Source organism: Staurois parvus, unplaced genomic scaffold (genome assembly GCF_062004578.1).
Source record: "Staurois parvus isolate SC_StPar_1 unplaced genomic scaffold, SC_StPar_1.0 ptg000175l, whole genome shotgun sequence".
Lineage (NCBI taxonomy): Eukaryota > Metazoa > Chordata > Amphibia > Anura > Ranidae > Staurois > Staurois parvus.
In genome coordinates, this window is record NW_028317971.1 from 1,440,374 (window position 1) to 1,458,088 (window position 17,715).

The window sequence follows — 17,715 nt, forward strand, 5'->3', positions numbered from 1 at the left end:
ACAGACTCCCATGGGCCCAATGGCCCAAAATTGATATGGTTCAGTAACTGGCAAACACCAGTGAAAACAACCTAAACTAAATGGCTTATACCCGTGTGTTCTTAAAGAGCTGAGCTCTATAAGGTCTAAGACATTGTTAATAATTTTTAGAGAACCTTTAATGACCGGCTTGGTACTAATCTATTACCAAAGGCCAATGTGATGCCTATATTTAAAAGAGGTCAAAATCTTTAGCAAGTATCTAGAGGCCAGTCAGTTTAACTTCTATAGTCGGTGAAATATTTGAGAGAGAAAAAAAAAAAACACATAGATGAGCTTTTGCGAAGCAAAAGCCCAAAGAAACACACTTACATAAGCAATAGTCTGCAAGGATTCACAAAAGGCCAAAGTTATCAAACAAATCTGCTTTCTTTTTTGAGAAAGTAAGCAAAACCTTAGACAAAGAAGAGGCTGAAGAAATAGTATACTTGGACTTAGCAAAAATGTTTGGCACGATTCCCCACAAATGGCTAATGTGTATGTAAAGGTCTGCAGGCCTGAAAAACTCAGTCTGAATATAGTTTTTAAGCCAGCTTTTATCCATTTACATGGATAAAAGGAGTAGTGATTAAAGATTCATATTCTGAACAGCTCAAGGTTGTTAGTGATATATCCCAAGGTTTAGTGTTGGGACCCTTATGAAATAAAGCCCTGCAATTTACAGGCAGACCTGTATTGATATACTGGACAACTACAGTATGTGGCAAACAAGGTTCAATGTTGAGAAATGTAAAGTTATACACCTGAAAGCTACAAATATGCATGCATCATACAGTCTAGGAGGTGTACAACTGGGGCAGTCAATGATTGAGAAGCACTGGCAGTTCTGCTAAATTATAGTTAGAGAGACAGAGGTGGTAGGAGGCATGGAGGATCTCAGCTATAAAGAGAATCTCAAATGTATTGTCCCTTGACAAGAGGTGACTAAGAAAGATGCATTCCTAAATGAAAATAATATATGGATATCTTTGTCAGGATAAACTGTGGGGCAGGGCTCTGTGTACGGAGGTTTTCTAATTGTTTCCTCTTTTTCTAATTGTTTATTCTTTTTATTTTTTCATTTTTTTTAGTCTATGTAAGAATGTAATTATAGGACAGGCATCTTAAAATAAAAGGCCAGTCTATATTGCTCCCTCCATTTCATATAAAGATACAATAGCAGGCTTATAGAAGCCCAAAATGAAAAAGCTAAGTCAATTGAGACACTAGAATGAGGAAAGTTGTGTTCTCTAATATAAAATGTATCAGGCATTTTCACATTAAAAGAGAGTTCAGTATGACTTATCTGACTGATATCACAGCTTATCAATAATCAGATGTGGTTTCTGCATTAGTTTTCTTTTATAAGTTTTTTCCCCCTTTGTTTTCACTTGATCTAGTCAGTAACGCACCTCCTGTATTAGAGTGCCCCCACTCTGGATGAAGGAGCACAGGGGGCCCCTTTGGACAGCAGCACTGTCAATTTTAAGGGAGGGGAATGTTAGATGTACTAGCAAATTTAAATATACTAACAAACTGAAGCCAAACTCCAGCTAATACTTTATAAGCTGTTAGAGTAAACAGTTCAGTTCCTTTAGGGATAAATAAATAAAAGCTGATCATTATAAGCATTCCTGTCAGTGGTAAATGGTTTCTCTCATCCCTGGAACTGCTATATCTGCAAAAAAAGCTTGTTCTTTTAAAAAACAACAGGCGTATTGGCTTAATTACCAGGTGAAAATAAAGATAAAAAGCCTAAAAAGAAAACTAATGCAGTTACCATATCTAATATTGGTAAGCGACAATATAATAAATGTTTGCTTTCTGGGTTTTTTACGGCTTTAAAAATCACAAAACCCTGTTCTGGTTTTATTTGTTACGAAGGACTAAACTTCTTCTGACTTTGCTAAAAACTGCATATGCCTTGCTGTGCAATGAGATGCTCGCACTGGGAAGGTCACCACTTTGAATCTGTCCATCAAATCAACACTGATTAGCAGGAAACATGTTTAGAGTAGAAAGAGCACAGTAATATGTTATTACTATATTATTCCCACTCACAGGCTGAGCCAGGTCCTAAACCTACTTAAGTATTACTTAACTACTGTGTATTCTACAGAACAAACCAGGACCTGGATGTGTTTGCCAGGGGTGTCTGGATCATAAGACTTTGGTAGGCAAAATTATTCACAGATATCCATTATAACTGAAAGTTAACAGTTTAACCTCCCTGGCAGTATTCCTGAGTGTAGCTTGGGGTAAAGTTTCAGTACCAAAAGCGGTAACCCCGAGCTACACTCGGGCTAACCATGCGGCCTTGCTCAGGGATTCCCTGCAGCGCTTACCTTGTCCTTCGCTCCCGCGATGCATCCCCTGCAGCATCCCCGGCCATCTTTTCCGGCCGATGCCGGCATCCGGCTTCCGTGTTCCGGTCCCTGCAAGCGTTGGGACGTACGGGGGCCGGAACCGGCGGCAAATTTAAAATTTTTTAAATCTGTCATTTTCTAATAAACGAATATTACATAGTAAAACATTACTGTTTCAAAGCATTTCACATACATTTTGTCCCGAGTGCTTTGTCCTGTGCCCTGCCTACATTTTTACTGTTCTTTCTGCCTGGAAACTTAGAAAAGTCCATGGCGTCCAAAAAGCGTCCATTTATGTCAAAAGCGGTTTTAGATTAGCTAGAGAACAGCGATAGTAAATCAGAACCACTTGCAGAATTGAGTGATAATGATTCGTGGGGAAATTCGTCATCAGACACTGAAACCGATTCTGTGACTGATCTCAGCGATGTGCGAACTTGGCGCTATATTTCAAATTTCAGTGTTTTTGGTTTGATTATATTATTGAATTAAACGTATTAATATTATATTATTATTTTTTATGATTATTTATTAAATTATAATTTATGATTTCGTGTTTCAAGTTTTATCATACCCGGGATGTTTACTAGACTCTTGTTCAGACAGATTTCAGTGAGTTATTCCTAAAAATTACAGCCTACAATAAAAAAACTACGTATTTTCATGCAAAAAAATGTACCGCTTTCAGCACAGAAATATGGACATAATCACACTGCTAGGGAGGTTAAGTAGAGTTCAGTTTTAAAGTGCTTAATATAAAGACAATTTGCCTTACCCCTCATCAGACTCCTCTATTAACCGGCTAGCAATTCGAATCAACATGCAGTATGCAAATGGGGATTTCAGCCCAGATTTAGTAAACTTATTTATCATTTTTGCCACAGCCAGCCGATCATTCTTCCGCAAATAGTAGAGAAGTCCCAATGCATGATACTGTTGAAAAGGCAACACAGATGTTAGTCACAATAAAACCCCCCCCCCCCCCAAAAAAAAACAAGTATTAATATATAAATATATATATACACACACAGACACAAACACACTGTATGCAGGTGTGTGTGTATGTACATGTTTTTATGCATTTCTAAATTTACATACTGGGTTGTAGTTTTTTCCCCATAGGTCACTTGTGAGGTCATAAAAAGACATCATATTCAATTTCTGATTACATTAACAGAAAAGCATTTATGAATGCTTCATGCTGCAGCTAAGTGCCCTGTAGTTGTCAGGCACTTGTGGTTTACCAGACACATGGAGAGAAATTAAAGCAGATCTTCAGTCTCTTTTTAAACTTCCTTCTATTAGTATTCTCTCCTCTTTAAATGCCAATGGTAGAAAAAAATAAAACATTTTTAGCTCCAAATACTTTTTTTCCCCATAGTTCCTGTCCACTTCCTGCTTCCCTGCCGAGGCAAATGACATCAAAACTCTTCTTCTGTTGCCTCCTGGGATATTTTCATCAGAAATCCTAGGAGTCTTCAGGCTTTTTTTGTTTTTATTGTGAGAGGGGGAGAGCGGAGGGGAGCTGGAGGAGGCGTAAGACAGGCAAAGATGGGTGGAGAGGGGAGGAGGAAGAATTGACACAATGTGTAGTTCTCAGACACGGATTCAGATGTAATCTGCAGATGCTCAGACATGCTGTGTACCAATTTACTGTGCATGGAAGGATTCATTGTGTACAGTATATGTGCAGACTCGCATTGTGGAGGGAATGGCATGAATTCCATGGAAAACTGAGGGAGCTGGCTTCAGCTGCCCTCAGTTAAAAGGCTGCAGTGACAAATAAAGTGAGTGCAGTTACAGCCTGCTTTTGTATACTGAAAAAATGGCAGATTAAGAAAAATTAAAATGATATTAAAAGCTGAAGGTTTTTTACCTTCATGCAATCTATGCATGAAGTTGAAAAACCTTCTGTGTACAGCGTCCCTCCCAGTACCCCCCCCCAATCCTTACCTGAGTCCCCTCAAATCCAGCGATGATCACGAGAGCCTCTGCTCTACAGGGACTCTCCCTCCTCATTGGTTCATTGGCTCCCACTGCTGTCAATCACAGCCAGTGAACCAATGAGGAGAGAGTGGGGAGGCCAGCCGCGGCTCTATGTGTCTTATGGACGCATAGAGCAGCGGGTCTGGAGCGAGCACGCATCAGTGCCCCCAGAGCAAGTTACTTGCTCTGAGGGTACTGCTCGAGGGGAAGGAGCAATGATCGCCAGTGGGGGACCCAAGAATAAGAGGATTGGGGCTGTTCTGTGCAAAACCACTGCACAAAGCAGGTATGTATGACATGTTTGCCATAACAAGAAAAAAAAAAAACGAGGCTTTAATACCACTTTAAATATGTAAATCACATCACTGAAGTTTTTATATGCTGCATATATTTTTTCACAACTTGTTAAAGTGTGACTGAAGTTCCTCTTTAACACAGATTATAGATAAACACTATAATAGTGCTGGTGACACCGGGGTCAACAGCTATACACTCCCTCATCCTCCCCTCTCAAACCTGCTGAAGAGTGAACATGTGCCTGACCAAAATATACCTAAACTGCAGCTGGGTTCAGTCCTATCCAACGTGTCATAAGCATCATCTGTGAACTTCTGGAGGACAAGTGAATTGATCTGTTTCTATCCAAGGAGAACTGCACAAGGCAAGTACGGCAAGAATGACAGGATGAACAAGAGTACAATTCATTCAGTTCACGCTAATCACTAGGAGTTATAGTTGCCTACTGTGTACTTCATACTGGCAAGTCCGACAGCTCAGCAACCAGATCTGGAGGCCTCAGATTTACAGTAAACTTTAGTTTTTTCTATATTTAAATATTAATAAACTGTAAAGACTATTCCCTGGAAATATGGTATATGCTACATGCATAAATGTACCTGAACCATGATGTTGTCACTAGAAGCAGCTTCTTGTGCCTCATTGATCCATCGTTTTACCACATCATAGCTTATTTTCATCATATGCTAAAATGATAAAGTGCAGAGGGGTTACTTACAAAAAAAAACATTTACATCACATTATATACAACACTGCAGGACTTAGCTAGAATTATCTTTATAAAATAAATTCTAACTGTCTACGAAGGTTTATTTCAGGGGTGCACAACTCAGATCCCTGTAGGTCAAAAGGCTCCCGATGCTATCAGTTGTCTTTTTCCTATTGCAGAATTTCCATCACTTCCCATACAGTAAAATGTGACAGGAGATCTCTTTAAAGAAAGGCGCCCCAGATAGCAGCAAAATCTAACAGGAGCTGATTCTTTCCAAATCAAAAACAAAATGTTTTGGGTATAGATGAACTTTAATTTATAGAAATGTACACATACATACCAAGGAGGATACCAGTGCAGAACTGGAGACACTAGGAACTTTATCCACAATAGCCTGCTTCATGTACCGCTCAATTGCCTGCAGCATAGTGGCCTGTCACAAATAGCAATACAAGTTTTAGTTTGTGTTGGAGAAAGATAAGCCTAAAATGAAATTTATGACATGCTAGCATCATTTCAGTTTATTACCCATCACCATAATTATATTAAGCGCAACTTTCCATTCACTGCATGCCTTTTAAAAAAACCAGTGACCGATAAACATTTCTAGTCACTTCTTAAAAAAATAAAAAAATAACCCCAGAGCACCACCTTTGACTTGGATGGTTACTTACGTCAGTAATTCGGCAAAGTGCACGGATAGCTGGCCCACGGTAAACATCTTCTTTTCCAGTCATGTCCTTGGTCAGACTGCCAGAATGAAATTATCCAAAAGGTTAATTCAATAAATATCAGTAGACATCTGATTGGAAAGCAACATTAGGGTATCTCTTTGCTCTGAGAAATTAGATACAAGCATCAAAGGCTTCTATTTATTACCATGGCTGGAAACTGAAATATTAGATAAATGATCTACTGAAATGTCAAAGACCAAACTACTTATCAAACTATTGCATATATCAAACCATCAGTTGTGGATGAAAAGGATGTTTTCATTTGAAAAATCCAACCTAGGCATTAAAGCGGTCGTAAAGGCTTAAAGTGGTTGTAAAGGCTCAAGGTTTTTTACTTTCATGCATTCTATGCATGAAGGTAAAAAAACCTTCTGTGTGCAGCAGTGCCCCCAGCCCCATCAATACTTACCTGATCCTCATTGTGATCCAGAGATGTGCACGACAGCCGCGGCTGTCCTGGGTCTCTGCCTCCTCACTGGCTCAGAGAGCAACTAAGAGACATTGGCTCCTGCTGCTGTCAATCACAGCCAGTCAGCCAATGAGGAGAGAGAGGGGGCAGGGCCAAGCCGCGGCTACATGTGTGAATGGACACACAAAGCAGCAGGTGCCTTCATAGCAAGCTGCTTGCTGTGGGGGCACCCGCCAGGAGGGATGGGCCAGGAGAGCCTGCGGGGGACCCGAGAAGTTGAGGATCCAGGCTACTCTGTGCAAAACCACTGCAACCAGCAGGTAAGTAAGGCATGTTTGTTTTCCCAAAAGAAAAAAAAAAATCAATCTTTAGAATCACTTTAAGGCTTTTTACCTTGATGCACTTTATGCGTGAAGGTAAAAAACCTTCAGTGCGCAGTGGTCCCCCTTAATACTCACCTGAGCCTGATCACGGTCCAGCAATGTGCACAGGAGACTTTCTGGGTCTCTCCCTCCTCATTGGCTGAGATATGCTGCAGTAAATCACAGCCTGTGAGGAAAGAGCGGCAAACTCATTGCACAAAGCAGGTAAGTATGAAATCTTTGTTATTTTAAAATGAAAAAAAAAAAAACAAGGCTGTAGTATCACTTTAACCACTTCCCGACCGCCCTATAGCAGAAATTCTGCTACAGGGCGGCACGTGTGTGTAAAATCACATATATATACGTGATTTTGCATTTCCGGGTAGGGGCGTGCGTGCCATTCGCGGCCGCAGCTGTCAATCACCAGGTCCTAGCTGGTGATTACTCGCCAGCGCCTGGTGATTACTGAGGATCTCCGTTGGGGAGGAGAACTGTCTAGTTTACTAACAGTTCTCCATGTCAGCTCGGACACACTGCTTTGGATGGCTGTTCACAGCACAACCATTCAAAGCAGTGTGCTTACAGTGAAGCACACTGACACCGCCTCATAGTAAAACACACCCAACATAGTTAACCCTTTGATAGCCCTGCGTTTCCATAGGGTGAATTTTAGCAAAAAGTTTAAAAGAGGTGAATATCCTTCCATGATTAAGCCAATCCACATAGTAGTGCATGTTCAATTTGTGTATGGATCGGAAAATACTTTTTTTTTTTTTTTTTAGCCAGCCTCTTAGCACCCACAGGGGCATATTTTGACTGTGGAAGATCAGGTGCTGCTAGACAAAGGCTAATCCGCACCACATCAATCAGTGTATTGACAGTGCAAAGCATTTGTCAAGTAGCCATAACTTTTTTATTTTTTGCGCTATAAACAAAAAAAAAGAGCAAAAATTTTGAAAAAAAAAAAAGTTTGAAAAAAAAAAAAGTTTGAAAAAAAAAAAAAAAAAAAGAATGATGGGCACTGATAGGCGGCACTGATGGGTGGCACTGACGGACGGCACTGACTGGCGGCACTTCTGGGCATTGATGGATGGCACTGGTGGGTGGCACTGATCATCAGGGCACTGATCATCGGTGCTGATCGATCCTCTGACAATTGCCGATTATCGGCAGTACTTTCCTCACGCTGTGACAGCGTGAGAAAAGTGCCGCCGATAATCAACAACTGTATTTACCGGTGATATGCTGTGTCACTGGACACGGCTGATCACGTGGTAAAAAGCCGCCGTCATTGGCCTTTTACCACATCACGTGATCAGCTGTGTCTGTAGACACAGTGATCATGGAGATCACTGGGTGTGCGCCCCCAGGGGCGTGCGGGAGGGTGCGTTCTGGGAGGACGCGTTCTGGGAGGACATCATATGACGCCCTCCCAGAACTGGCCAGCCGCAGTGAAGCTGTCATTTGGCTATCTGAGGTCAGCAAGTGGTTAAAAGGTAAAAAATATTTTCCAGAGGGAAAGAGGCCCATCACCCAAGGAGACTAGAAAAAAAACCAGAAGTTTCACAAAGGGGGTGGAGTTATACAAGCATGCTCCTAGCAAAGTTTTTTCCAATGTCCAATCACCTGAACGTAGCCTGCATATAATCCGTGGTCTATGAATAAAGGCCCTTTTTCCTGTACTGTATGATTAAAGTGGTTTTGAAGGCAGAAGGTTTTTTACCTTAATGCATTCTATGTCAATCACAGCCAGTGAGCCAATGAGGAGAGAGCGGGGGCAGGGCCGAGCCACATTCTGTGTGTGAATGGACAATATCCATTCATAGGAGCGCAGCTCAAAAGCGAGTCGGAGGGGAACCAAAAAGAAGAGGATCGGGGCTTCTCTGTACAAAATCATTGAGCAGAGCCAGTAAGTATAACATGTTTGTTTATTTTTACCTTTAGAATCATTTTAAGCTAAACAAACATGCACCTTCTGACATAACGTACTATACTGCATTAATGTGAATTCTGGAGCGCTGCACTGCATGTGCACTGGAGGTGGGTGGTCTTAGTACGTTCGAGTGCTGTTAAAAATAACTGACATCACAAAGTACTAGGGCATGTAACGTGCAGTAACACAACTGAGAGATGTAAATGGGACTGTATACTTTTACAGATCTTAACAGATAGGAAGAAAAATGATCTTAGATTACAGCTGCAGAAACGTATTACATGTTGTATATGAATTTGACAAGGATTTCACTTTACCTGCTTGTAACAATAATGACATCTTCAGAGATATTGGCCATCTCTTTGATAGTTAGATAACACATCCTTCGCAGGGTTTGCTGAAAGCACACAAAGTCATTTATACAGAAGAAATAAATGAAACACAATATGCAGTGAACTATGAGCTCTTGCTAACTAAGAATATTTTTTAGTTTCTGAAACAAATATATAGGCAGAGTAATCTTTTTACACACATTTCTTGCAGCTCATGAGAGAGATAGGCATGCCCAAATGCAATGTGCCTGCGCAGGAATACATTGTTCACTTCTAGCGGGCACACATTTCATAAACAGATTCCACAATCTTTTACAAGAAACAAAATGTTTTTTTACAACCAGCTAGTTATCCACTTCTCATTGAGAAGCAGGAGGGTTTTGCAGCATGCTGGAAATTCTCTGCAAGTAATGAGTGCTACTAATATATGGAATCTCATTTATTTTTTCCATAGCACACCTACTAGGCCCAGGTTACAGGGAAATGTAATCACTACAAAGAAATGTGTTTGTTAAGAGGATAACAACTATCATCAAGGGATTGCTAAAGAACTGCGATATGAGAAAGGAAGCAATAAAGAGCTTCTACCAGTCTCTTATCATGGTTACTGTTAAATGGAATAGCAAGAGAAATGGAATAAGTTACTTTAAATTTGTTGCTCCCAAATGATTAAAAATGTCCCTATAGATTTAGCTTAAGCAGCCTAGACATTACCAAGGCATCACATTGCACTGTCAAACAAGGAGCAGGACCAAGCTCTTTATGATCACCATTATTATATAGAGATGCTGAGTATCACTTACATCATTTGACTGGAATAATCTGGTCATAGCAAAGAATGCTTCAGTGGCCTCCATTGTTCCAAAGTGTTCACCCTGTAAAAGGGAAACATCATAGTCAATTATATTTACAAACTTTGCTATTTTATTCATATTGAAAATCCTGTTTTGATTTAAAAACAAAAACACTGGCCCAGTTGCATCCTTAAAGCAGAGCTCGAGGCTCTTCCAAAAAAATTAAGTCAGCAGCTACAAATAATATATCTGCTGACTTTTAATATTAGGACACTTACCTGTCCAGGGATCCAGTGATTTCCTCACCCCAGCCAATTCTTCAATTAGTTTTGGATGTAGGTGCCGGCATCTTAAGTAAGGAAAACTGGCAGTGAAGCCGTGAGGTTTCACAGACGGTTTTCTACTGCGCTGCGCTTTGTCAATAGACCCACAGTCTTCTGAACCTCTGAAGAGTCATAGAAGACTGTGGGAGAAGGACGGGGAACTGAACTTCCTGGCTCAGATTGCCACAGCCTACCTGACAGGAATTGGGAGTGGGTACCTATCAAAACCAGGTACCCCCCCCCCCCCCCAAAAAAAAAGTGCCAAATGTGGCAGTGGAAGGGGAGGGGGATACAAACAAGTGGAACTTCCCCTTTTGGGTGAATTTCCACCTTAAAGCCCCACTGAACTTTCAGTTTATATCAACTACCTATATTCAAGATGTATCAAAGAAAAGGTGTGCAAAGTCTTACAGTTTGCTTTCTTTAAAAGCAATAGCCTGAGCAGGAAAGCCTGTCCCCTGCCAGCATGCTGCATGGAACAAGTAAGCCCTCATTCACATGGGCCTCCTGCATCTGTGTTATTTAAATGTAGGATAAAATGATCTGGAAAGTATAAACAAACTTTATAGTTTACAGAACAATTTCTCCGGCATTTACATGTAACATATAAACGGGGGTAGTATACAAGAGCGCTCACTGCAATCCACTTTTGTTTTTTGTACATGTAACATATGTTTACACATGTTGAGAGTATCTAATCTGACCCTCAAAGCACAAATTTCTCTTTTTCACAAAAAAAAAAAAAAAAAAAAAATCGCAGTGTCAACCATATTATTTCATCATCTTGTGTTGCGCTCCTTATTAAATTGTAGTGACAAAGTGAATATTATATTTCATAATGTTACCTAAACATAAATGATCATAAATTCATATATAGAATAATAACTTATAAAAAAGTATAATATTAATCCATATTCGTGATTAAATAATAAATAATGATTAATTGTGAATCATAATTTAGTGAAAAAATAAAAATTACCGTGAATAAATACTCATAAAATAAATTAATTAATTTTTAGTGCAAAAGCATAGTCCCATTAATCATAAAAATATATATAAAGTGACTCTGTGTCCTAAAAATCTTGAATCCATGACTGATTGTGAATCCGTGATAAAAATATTTTGGCGTAACGCGTAGGGGTGGGGCTGCAACGTCACTCGGAGAGAGCCAGAATACTACACGGACGGCAGGTGCATGACTCAATGGTCGGCGGAGGACACGCTATATTTTGGATTGCCGCATACCGTCTTCACTATATGTGAGTGTACTACTTGGAAGGAATAAAGCAGTGTTTTAAAAAGATAAAACACTATGTCTGGCATTTGTTTTCTGCATGTGGAGAAACGCATGGAGAGGAGAGTATAGGGGTCTGTATCACTGTGAGGAGTGATTAACCCCAGAGAGGATAATCAGCTCTAAAGGATATTCCTGCTCCGTAATTTAAAGAGGAGAAAATTCTAACAAGCAGGTCCCAAAGGAGGTGGACCAAAAGTGTATATAGCCTAATTGCAGGCATATCAGGAGGTGAGCTTACATCTGCACTAATTGGAGGATTCACAAATATTTTTATCACGGATTCACAATCAGTCACGGATTCAAGATTTTTAGGACACAGAGTCACTTTATACAGTCATGGCCGAAATTGTTGGCACCCTTGATATTTTTCCTGAAAATCAAGTATTTCACACAAAAAAGGTATTGCATTAACACATGTTTTGCTATACACATGTTTATTCCCTTTGTATGTATTGGAACAAATATAAAACAGAGGCAGAAAAGCAAATATGACATAATGTCACACAAAACCCCAAAAATGGGCTGGACAAAAGTATTGGCACCCTTAACTTAATATTTGGTTGCACACCCTTTGGAAAACATAACTGAAATCAGTCGCTTCCTATAACCATCAATAAGCTTCTGACACCTCTCACCCGGAATTTTGGACCACTCTTCCTTTGCAAACAGCTCCAGGTCTCTCTTATTGGAAGGACACCTTTTCCCAACAGCAATTTTAAGATCTCTCCACAGGTGTTCAATGGGATTTAGATCTGGGCTCATTGCTGGCCACTTCAGAACTCTCCAGCGCTTCTTTGCCATCCATTTCTGAGTGCTTTTTGACGTATGTTTGGGGTCATTGTCCTGCTGGAAGACCCAGGATCTTGGACGCAAACCCAGCTTTCTGACACTGGGCCCTACAGTGCGACCCAAAATCCTTTGGTAATCCTCAGATTTCATGATGCCTTGCACACAGTCAAGGCACCCAGTGCCAGAGGCAGCAAAACAACCCCAAAACATCATTGAACCTCCACCATATTTTACCGTAGGTACTGTGTTTTGTTCTTTGTAGGCCTCATTCCGTTTTCGGTAAACAGTAGAATGATGTGCTTTACCGAAAAGCTCTATCTTGGTCTCATCTGTCCACAAGACGTTTTCCCAGAAGGCTTTTGGCTTACTCAAGTACATTTTGGCAAACTGTAGTCTTGCTTTTTTATGTCTCTGTGTCAGCAGTGGGGTCCTCCTGGGTCTCCTGCCATAGCGTTTCATTTCATTTAAATGTCGACGGATAGTTCGCGCTGACACTGATGCTCCCTGAGCCTGCAGGACAGCTTGAATGTCTTTGGAACATGTTTGGGGCTGCTTATCCACCATCCGGACTATTCTGCGTTGCAATCTTTCATCAATTTTCCTCATCCGTCCACGACCAGGGAGATTAGCTACAGTGCCATGGGTTGCAAACTTCTTGATAATGTTGCGCACTGTGGACAAAGGCAAATCTAGTTCTCTGGAGATGGACTTGTAACCTTGAGATTGTTGATATTTTGCCACAATTTTGGTTCTCAGGTCCTCAGACAGTTCTCGTCTCCTCTTTCTGTTGTCCATGCTTAGTGTGGCACAGACAGACACACAATGCAAAGGTTAAGTGAACGTCTCTCCTTTTTATCTGCTTTCAGGTGTGATTTCTATATTGCCCACACCTGTTACTTGCCCCAGGTGAGTTTACAGGAGCATCACATGCTTGTAACATTCTTATTTATCCGCAGTTGTGAAAGGGTGCCAATACTTTTGTCCAGCCCATTTTTGGAGGTTTGTGTGACATTATGTCGAATTTGCTTTCTTTCCTCCCTTTTTTTGTTTTGTCCCAATACACACAAAGGGAATAAACATGTGTATAGCAAAACATGTGTTAATGCAATACGTTTCGTGAGAAATACATGATTTCCTGGAGAAATATCAAGGGTGCCAACAATTTCGGCCATGACTGTATATATTTTTATGATTAATGGGACTATGCTTTTGCACTAAAAATTAATTTATTTATTTTATGAGTATTTATTCACGGTAATTTTTATTTTTTCACTAAATTATGATTCACAATTAATCATTATTTATTATTTAATCACGAATATGGATTAATATTATACTTTTTTATAAGTTATAACACAACACAAGATGATGAAATAATTTGTGTACACAGTGGTAGTTATGTGTTGGGTGTTTGCGATCCAGTAATATCAAGGACATATATTTTTGTCCCGAGTTGTGCCACAAGGTGGCTATTTGCCACATACATACACTACAATGCATTCCTGAGGAGTCTGGAACACTGGTTTTGAGTCACTAGGTATAATTGCTAGTATACATTTTCCGTTACATATATTTCTATTTTTCCATAACTTTTTAAAAGGATTCAGAAAGTAACCACTTAGGGGCCAAGCATTTTCTGGCACTTTATGTTTAAAAGTAAAAGTGAGTATTTTTTGCTAGAAAATTGCTTAGAACCCCCAAACATTTAAAACATTTTTTAAGCAGAGACCCTAGAGAATAAAATGGCGATTGTTGCAATTTTTTAATTTCACACAGTATTTCTGCAATGATCTTTCAAAAGCAATTTTTTGGGAAAAAATACAGTTTAATACATGTTAATGCAAAAAACACAATATATAACACAATTTTTTGGTAAACTATAAAAGATATTACACTGAGTAGATACCTAACATATCACGCTTTAAAATACATACGCTCATGGAATGGTGATAAACTCTGATACTGAAAAATCTAAAAAGGCGATGTTTTAAAAATTTTTACAGGTTACCCGTTTAGAGTTACATTGAAGATCTAGCACTAAAATCATTGCTCTTGCTCTAACGCAGTGGGTCTCAATCTGTGGGTCGTGACCCCTTTGGGAGTCTAACGACCCATTCACAGGGGTCGCCTTAGACCATCGGAAAACACATATTTCCGATGTGTAAAGAGCAGCTACTGTGTAGAAAGCAGCTACTGTGTTGAAAGCAGCTGTATTGGAGATAAAACGACACTTCATGAATTATAATTACTGAGTAAATAATTTTATGGTTGGGGAGTCTAATGTTTACGGTGATACCTCACGTGTGGTGAGAAAACACTGTCTACATATGCTTGTGCGACTTAGGTATGCGATCACTTCTGCGCGTGAGCACACTTTAATTTTTTTTAATCACTTTTATTCCTATTACAATGAATGTAAACATCCCTTGTAATAGAAATAAGGGATAACAGGTCCTCTTAATGGAAAGATATCTCCTCCACCTTTGACAGCAAAAGATAAAATAAATAAAATATAGATTGTATACTTTAACCACTAGCCTACAGGGCACTTATACCCCCTTCCTGCCCAGGCCAATTTTCAGCTTTCAGCGCTGTCCCACTTTGAATGACAATTGCGCGGTCATGAAACACTGTACCCATATGAAATTTTTATCATTTTTTGAGACAGATAGAGCTTTCTTTTGGTGGTATTTAATCACCTCTGGGTTTTTTTATTTTTTGCAAAACAAACCAAAAACAACTTAAAATTTAAAAAAAAAAAGTTTTTTCTTAGTTTTTTGTTATAAAATTTTGTAAATAAGTGATTTTTCTCCTTCACTGATGTGCGCTAACGAGGCTGCAGTGATGGGCACTGATAGGGTGAACTAATAGGTGGCACTGATGGGCATTGACAGGCATCACTGATGGGCACTGAAAGGCAGCACTTATATGGCACTGATAGGCAGCACTGATAGGCAGCACTGACTGGCACTGATAGGTGGCACTGATATGTGGCATTGATGTGCACTGGTAGGCACTGATATGTGGCATTGATGTGGCACTGATAGGTGGCATTGATGAGCACCGACAGCTGGCATTGATGGACACTGACAGCTGGCACTGCTGGGGCTACACTGATCACCAGGGCACACTGTCTGAGGGACACAGCGCACCACTGATCGCAGCGCTGCAAGCCGCCGGAGCCACGCACGTGCGGTTAGAGTCGGCGGACGTCATATGATGTCCTCCCAGAACGGGAGAACCGCCTTGCGCCCATCATTTCTTTATATGGCGGGCGGAAGGCGGTTAAAGGATAACTTCACCTTTCATAACATGTTACACCCATATTCAGGGTGTAACGTAACATGGTCCACCTAAACGTGCGACGCGTTTAAGCACATCAAGGGTTTTTTCAGCCAAAACGCTGCAGCTCCAGGACACCCTGGGTTTTTGTCTTCTGCCATTAAACTCTCCTGTCACAAAATGCTGCTAAAATCCTATGTGTGCATGAACACATATGGTAACATGCAGGGGAGTTTAGAGACAGTACTAAAAAGAAAACAAAAACCGCCCGACTCCCCTAGCAGCTGTTGAAACGTCCAGGGTGCATGAGGCCTAAGAAAGAGAAATCAAAATAAAATTGAAGTTTAGTGATCATAACCTGATATTGTTCTCCTTACCTGGTTCAAAAGATACAAAATCTTGGTTAAGATATGAAGGCATCTTCTTGGATTTATTGGAGTTTCATTGAATAATCGAGCCTGTAGTCATTTAGAAAGAAAACAGTTATATTTGTTTAACTTAAATAAATATAATTAAAATAAAGTTGGTGACAACTGTCTTTTCTCTCATGCTCCCCATCTCATATACACACTCCAATACTGACCCTAGACCATATGGCAACCACCTATGCTAACTGGGTAGGTTTTAAGTCCTCTTCACTGAGGTAGCATATAACCTAATGGAGAAGCCATCTATTTACAGATCTACATAATTTTTTAATACAGGTCTTACCTCTTGAAGAACAGCACTCTTTTCCAAATGCTGAAATGGATTGGATCCACTTCCTGAAAATTAACAGATTTAATTTATTTGCAATATGTGTTGTAATTATACATTCACATGTGTGTGTGTATATAAATATTTTAGTGCAACTTGGGATTTTTTTTTAAAAGTCATTTTGTAATTTAAAATGATCACAATTTACCTTTTTTTTTACCGCTTCCCGTCCACCCTACAGCAGTACTGCTAAAGGGCAGCAAGGGTGCATAGAATCACGTATATACGTGATTTTGCATTTCTGGATAGGGGGCGCGCGCGCCTTACCCGCTCCACCATTCATGGCCGCGGATGTCAATCACCGGGTCCTGGCCAGTGATTACTCGTCAGCGCACGGTAATTGCCGAGTATCTCCAAGAGGGAGAGGGGGGGGATGGGAGTAAACAAACCAGTTCTCTCCCCTGTCAGCTCCTGCACACTGCTTTGCATGGACATATTCCAGCCAGGCTTCGTAAGCTACGTAAATAGCCTACACATATAGCAAGGACATTATTCAACTTTAGTCAGAGACACATGGTTTCTTTGTATCCACAGACACCCCTTACCTGCATAGGCAGTTCATTGGTGAAGGTGAACTATCCCTTTAGGATGAGAAAAAAAAAGTGGAATAGTCGCCCTGAAATGGATTAAAAACGCACTGGAACGCATCAAAAACAAGCATGCAAAAACTGCAATTCTGTAGTGTGAACCAGCCCTTAAAGCGGAACTAAAGGGTAAATACTTACCTGTCTAATGGTCCCACTAGCATCCTCTTCTGAGTGCCACTCTTTAGGCCTCTTCAATGGCCGGTGGGGGATGAGGTCAAGGCACTCAGAGACCAGCTTGGCACTGTAAGCTGAGCTACACATCGACAGCTCAGATGACAGTGTTGGAGAAGACAAAGAGCAGACAGGTAAGAAATATTTTATTGAAGAATAGACACTGCATGTACCTTGAATAATAAAAGCCTGCCTTTCTTATAGCAGGACTTCAGTTCCACTTCAAAGGGCCACACCACCAGAAGAGTGGTGCCGCTGCTTTATTGACTTCCCCTGACTTCACAGTCTTCATTATGAGAGAAGGTGAAGACACTGGAAGGTGTGTATGATTACACAGAAGTGTGAATAGGCCCCTTATAATGTATGAGAACACAGCAGTGTGAATAGGCCCCTTATAATGTATGAGAACACAGCAGTGTGAATAGGCCCCTTATAATGTAGGAGAACACAGCAGTGTGAATAGGCGACTTATAATGTATGAGAGCACAGCAGTGTGAATATTCCCCTTGTAATGTATGAGAACACAGCAGTGTGAATAGGCCCTTTATAATGTATGAGAGCACAGCA

At 40.3% G+C, this 17,715-nt stretch overlaps 1 protein-coding gene across 1 annotated transcript in view; it reads right to left on the reverse strand.

Annotated features, from left to right (window-relative positions):
* COPG2 (coat protein complex I subunit gamma 2) overlaps positions 1 to 17,715 on the reverse strand; it is a 60,550-nt gene that overhangs the window by 36,126 nt on the left and 6,709 nt on the right. The window contains exons 2-9 of the mRNA XM_089676868.1: positions 16,346 to 16,398; positions 16,012 to 16,092; positions 9,953 to 10,024; positions 9,135 to 9,214; positions 6,054 to 6,129; positions 5,720 to 5,812; positions 5,267 to 5,353; positions 3,160 to 3,317 (exon numbers count right to left, since the gene is read on the reverse strand). Of these exons, the coding sequence (XP_089532994.1) occupies positions 3,160 to 3,317; positions 5,267 to 5,353; positions 5,720 to 5,812; positions 6,054 to 6,129; positions 9,135 to 9,214; positions 9,953 to 10,024; positions 16,012 to 16,092; positions 16,346 to 16,398 (700 nt within the window). The remainder of the gene's footprint in view (positions 1 to 3,159; positions 3,318 to 5,266; positions 5,354 to 5,719; positions 5,813 to 6,053; positions 6,130 to 9,134; positions 9,215 to 9,952; positions 10,025 to 16,011; positions 16,093 to 16,345; positions 16,399 to 17,715) is intronic.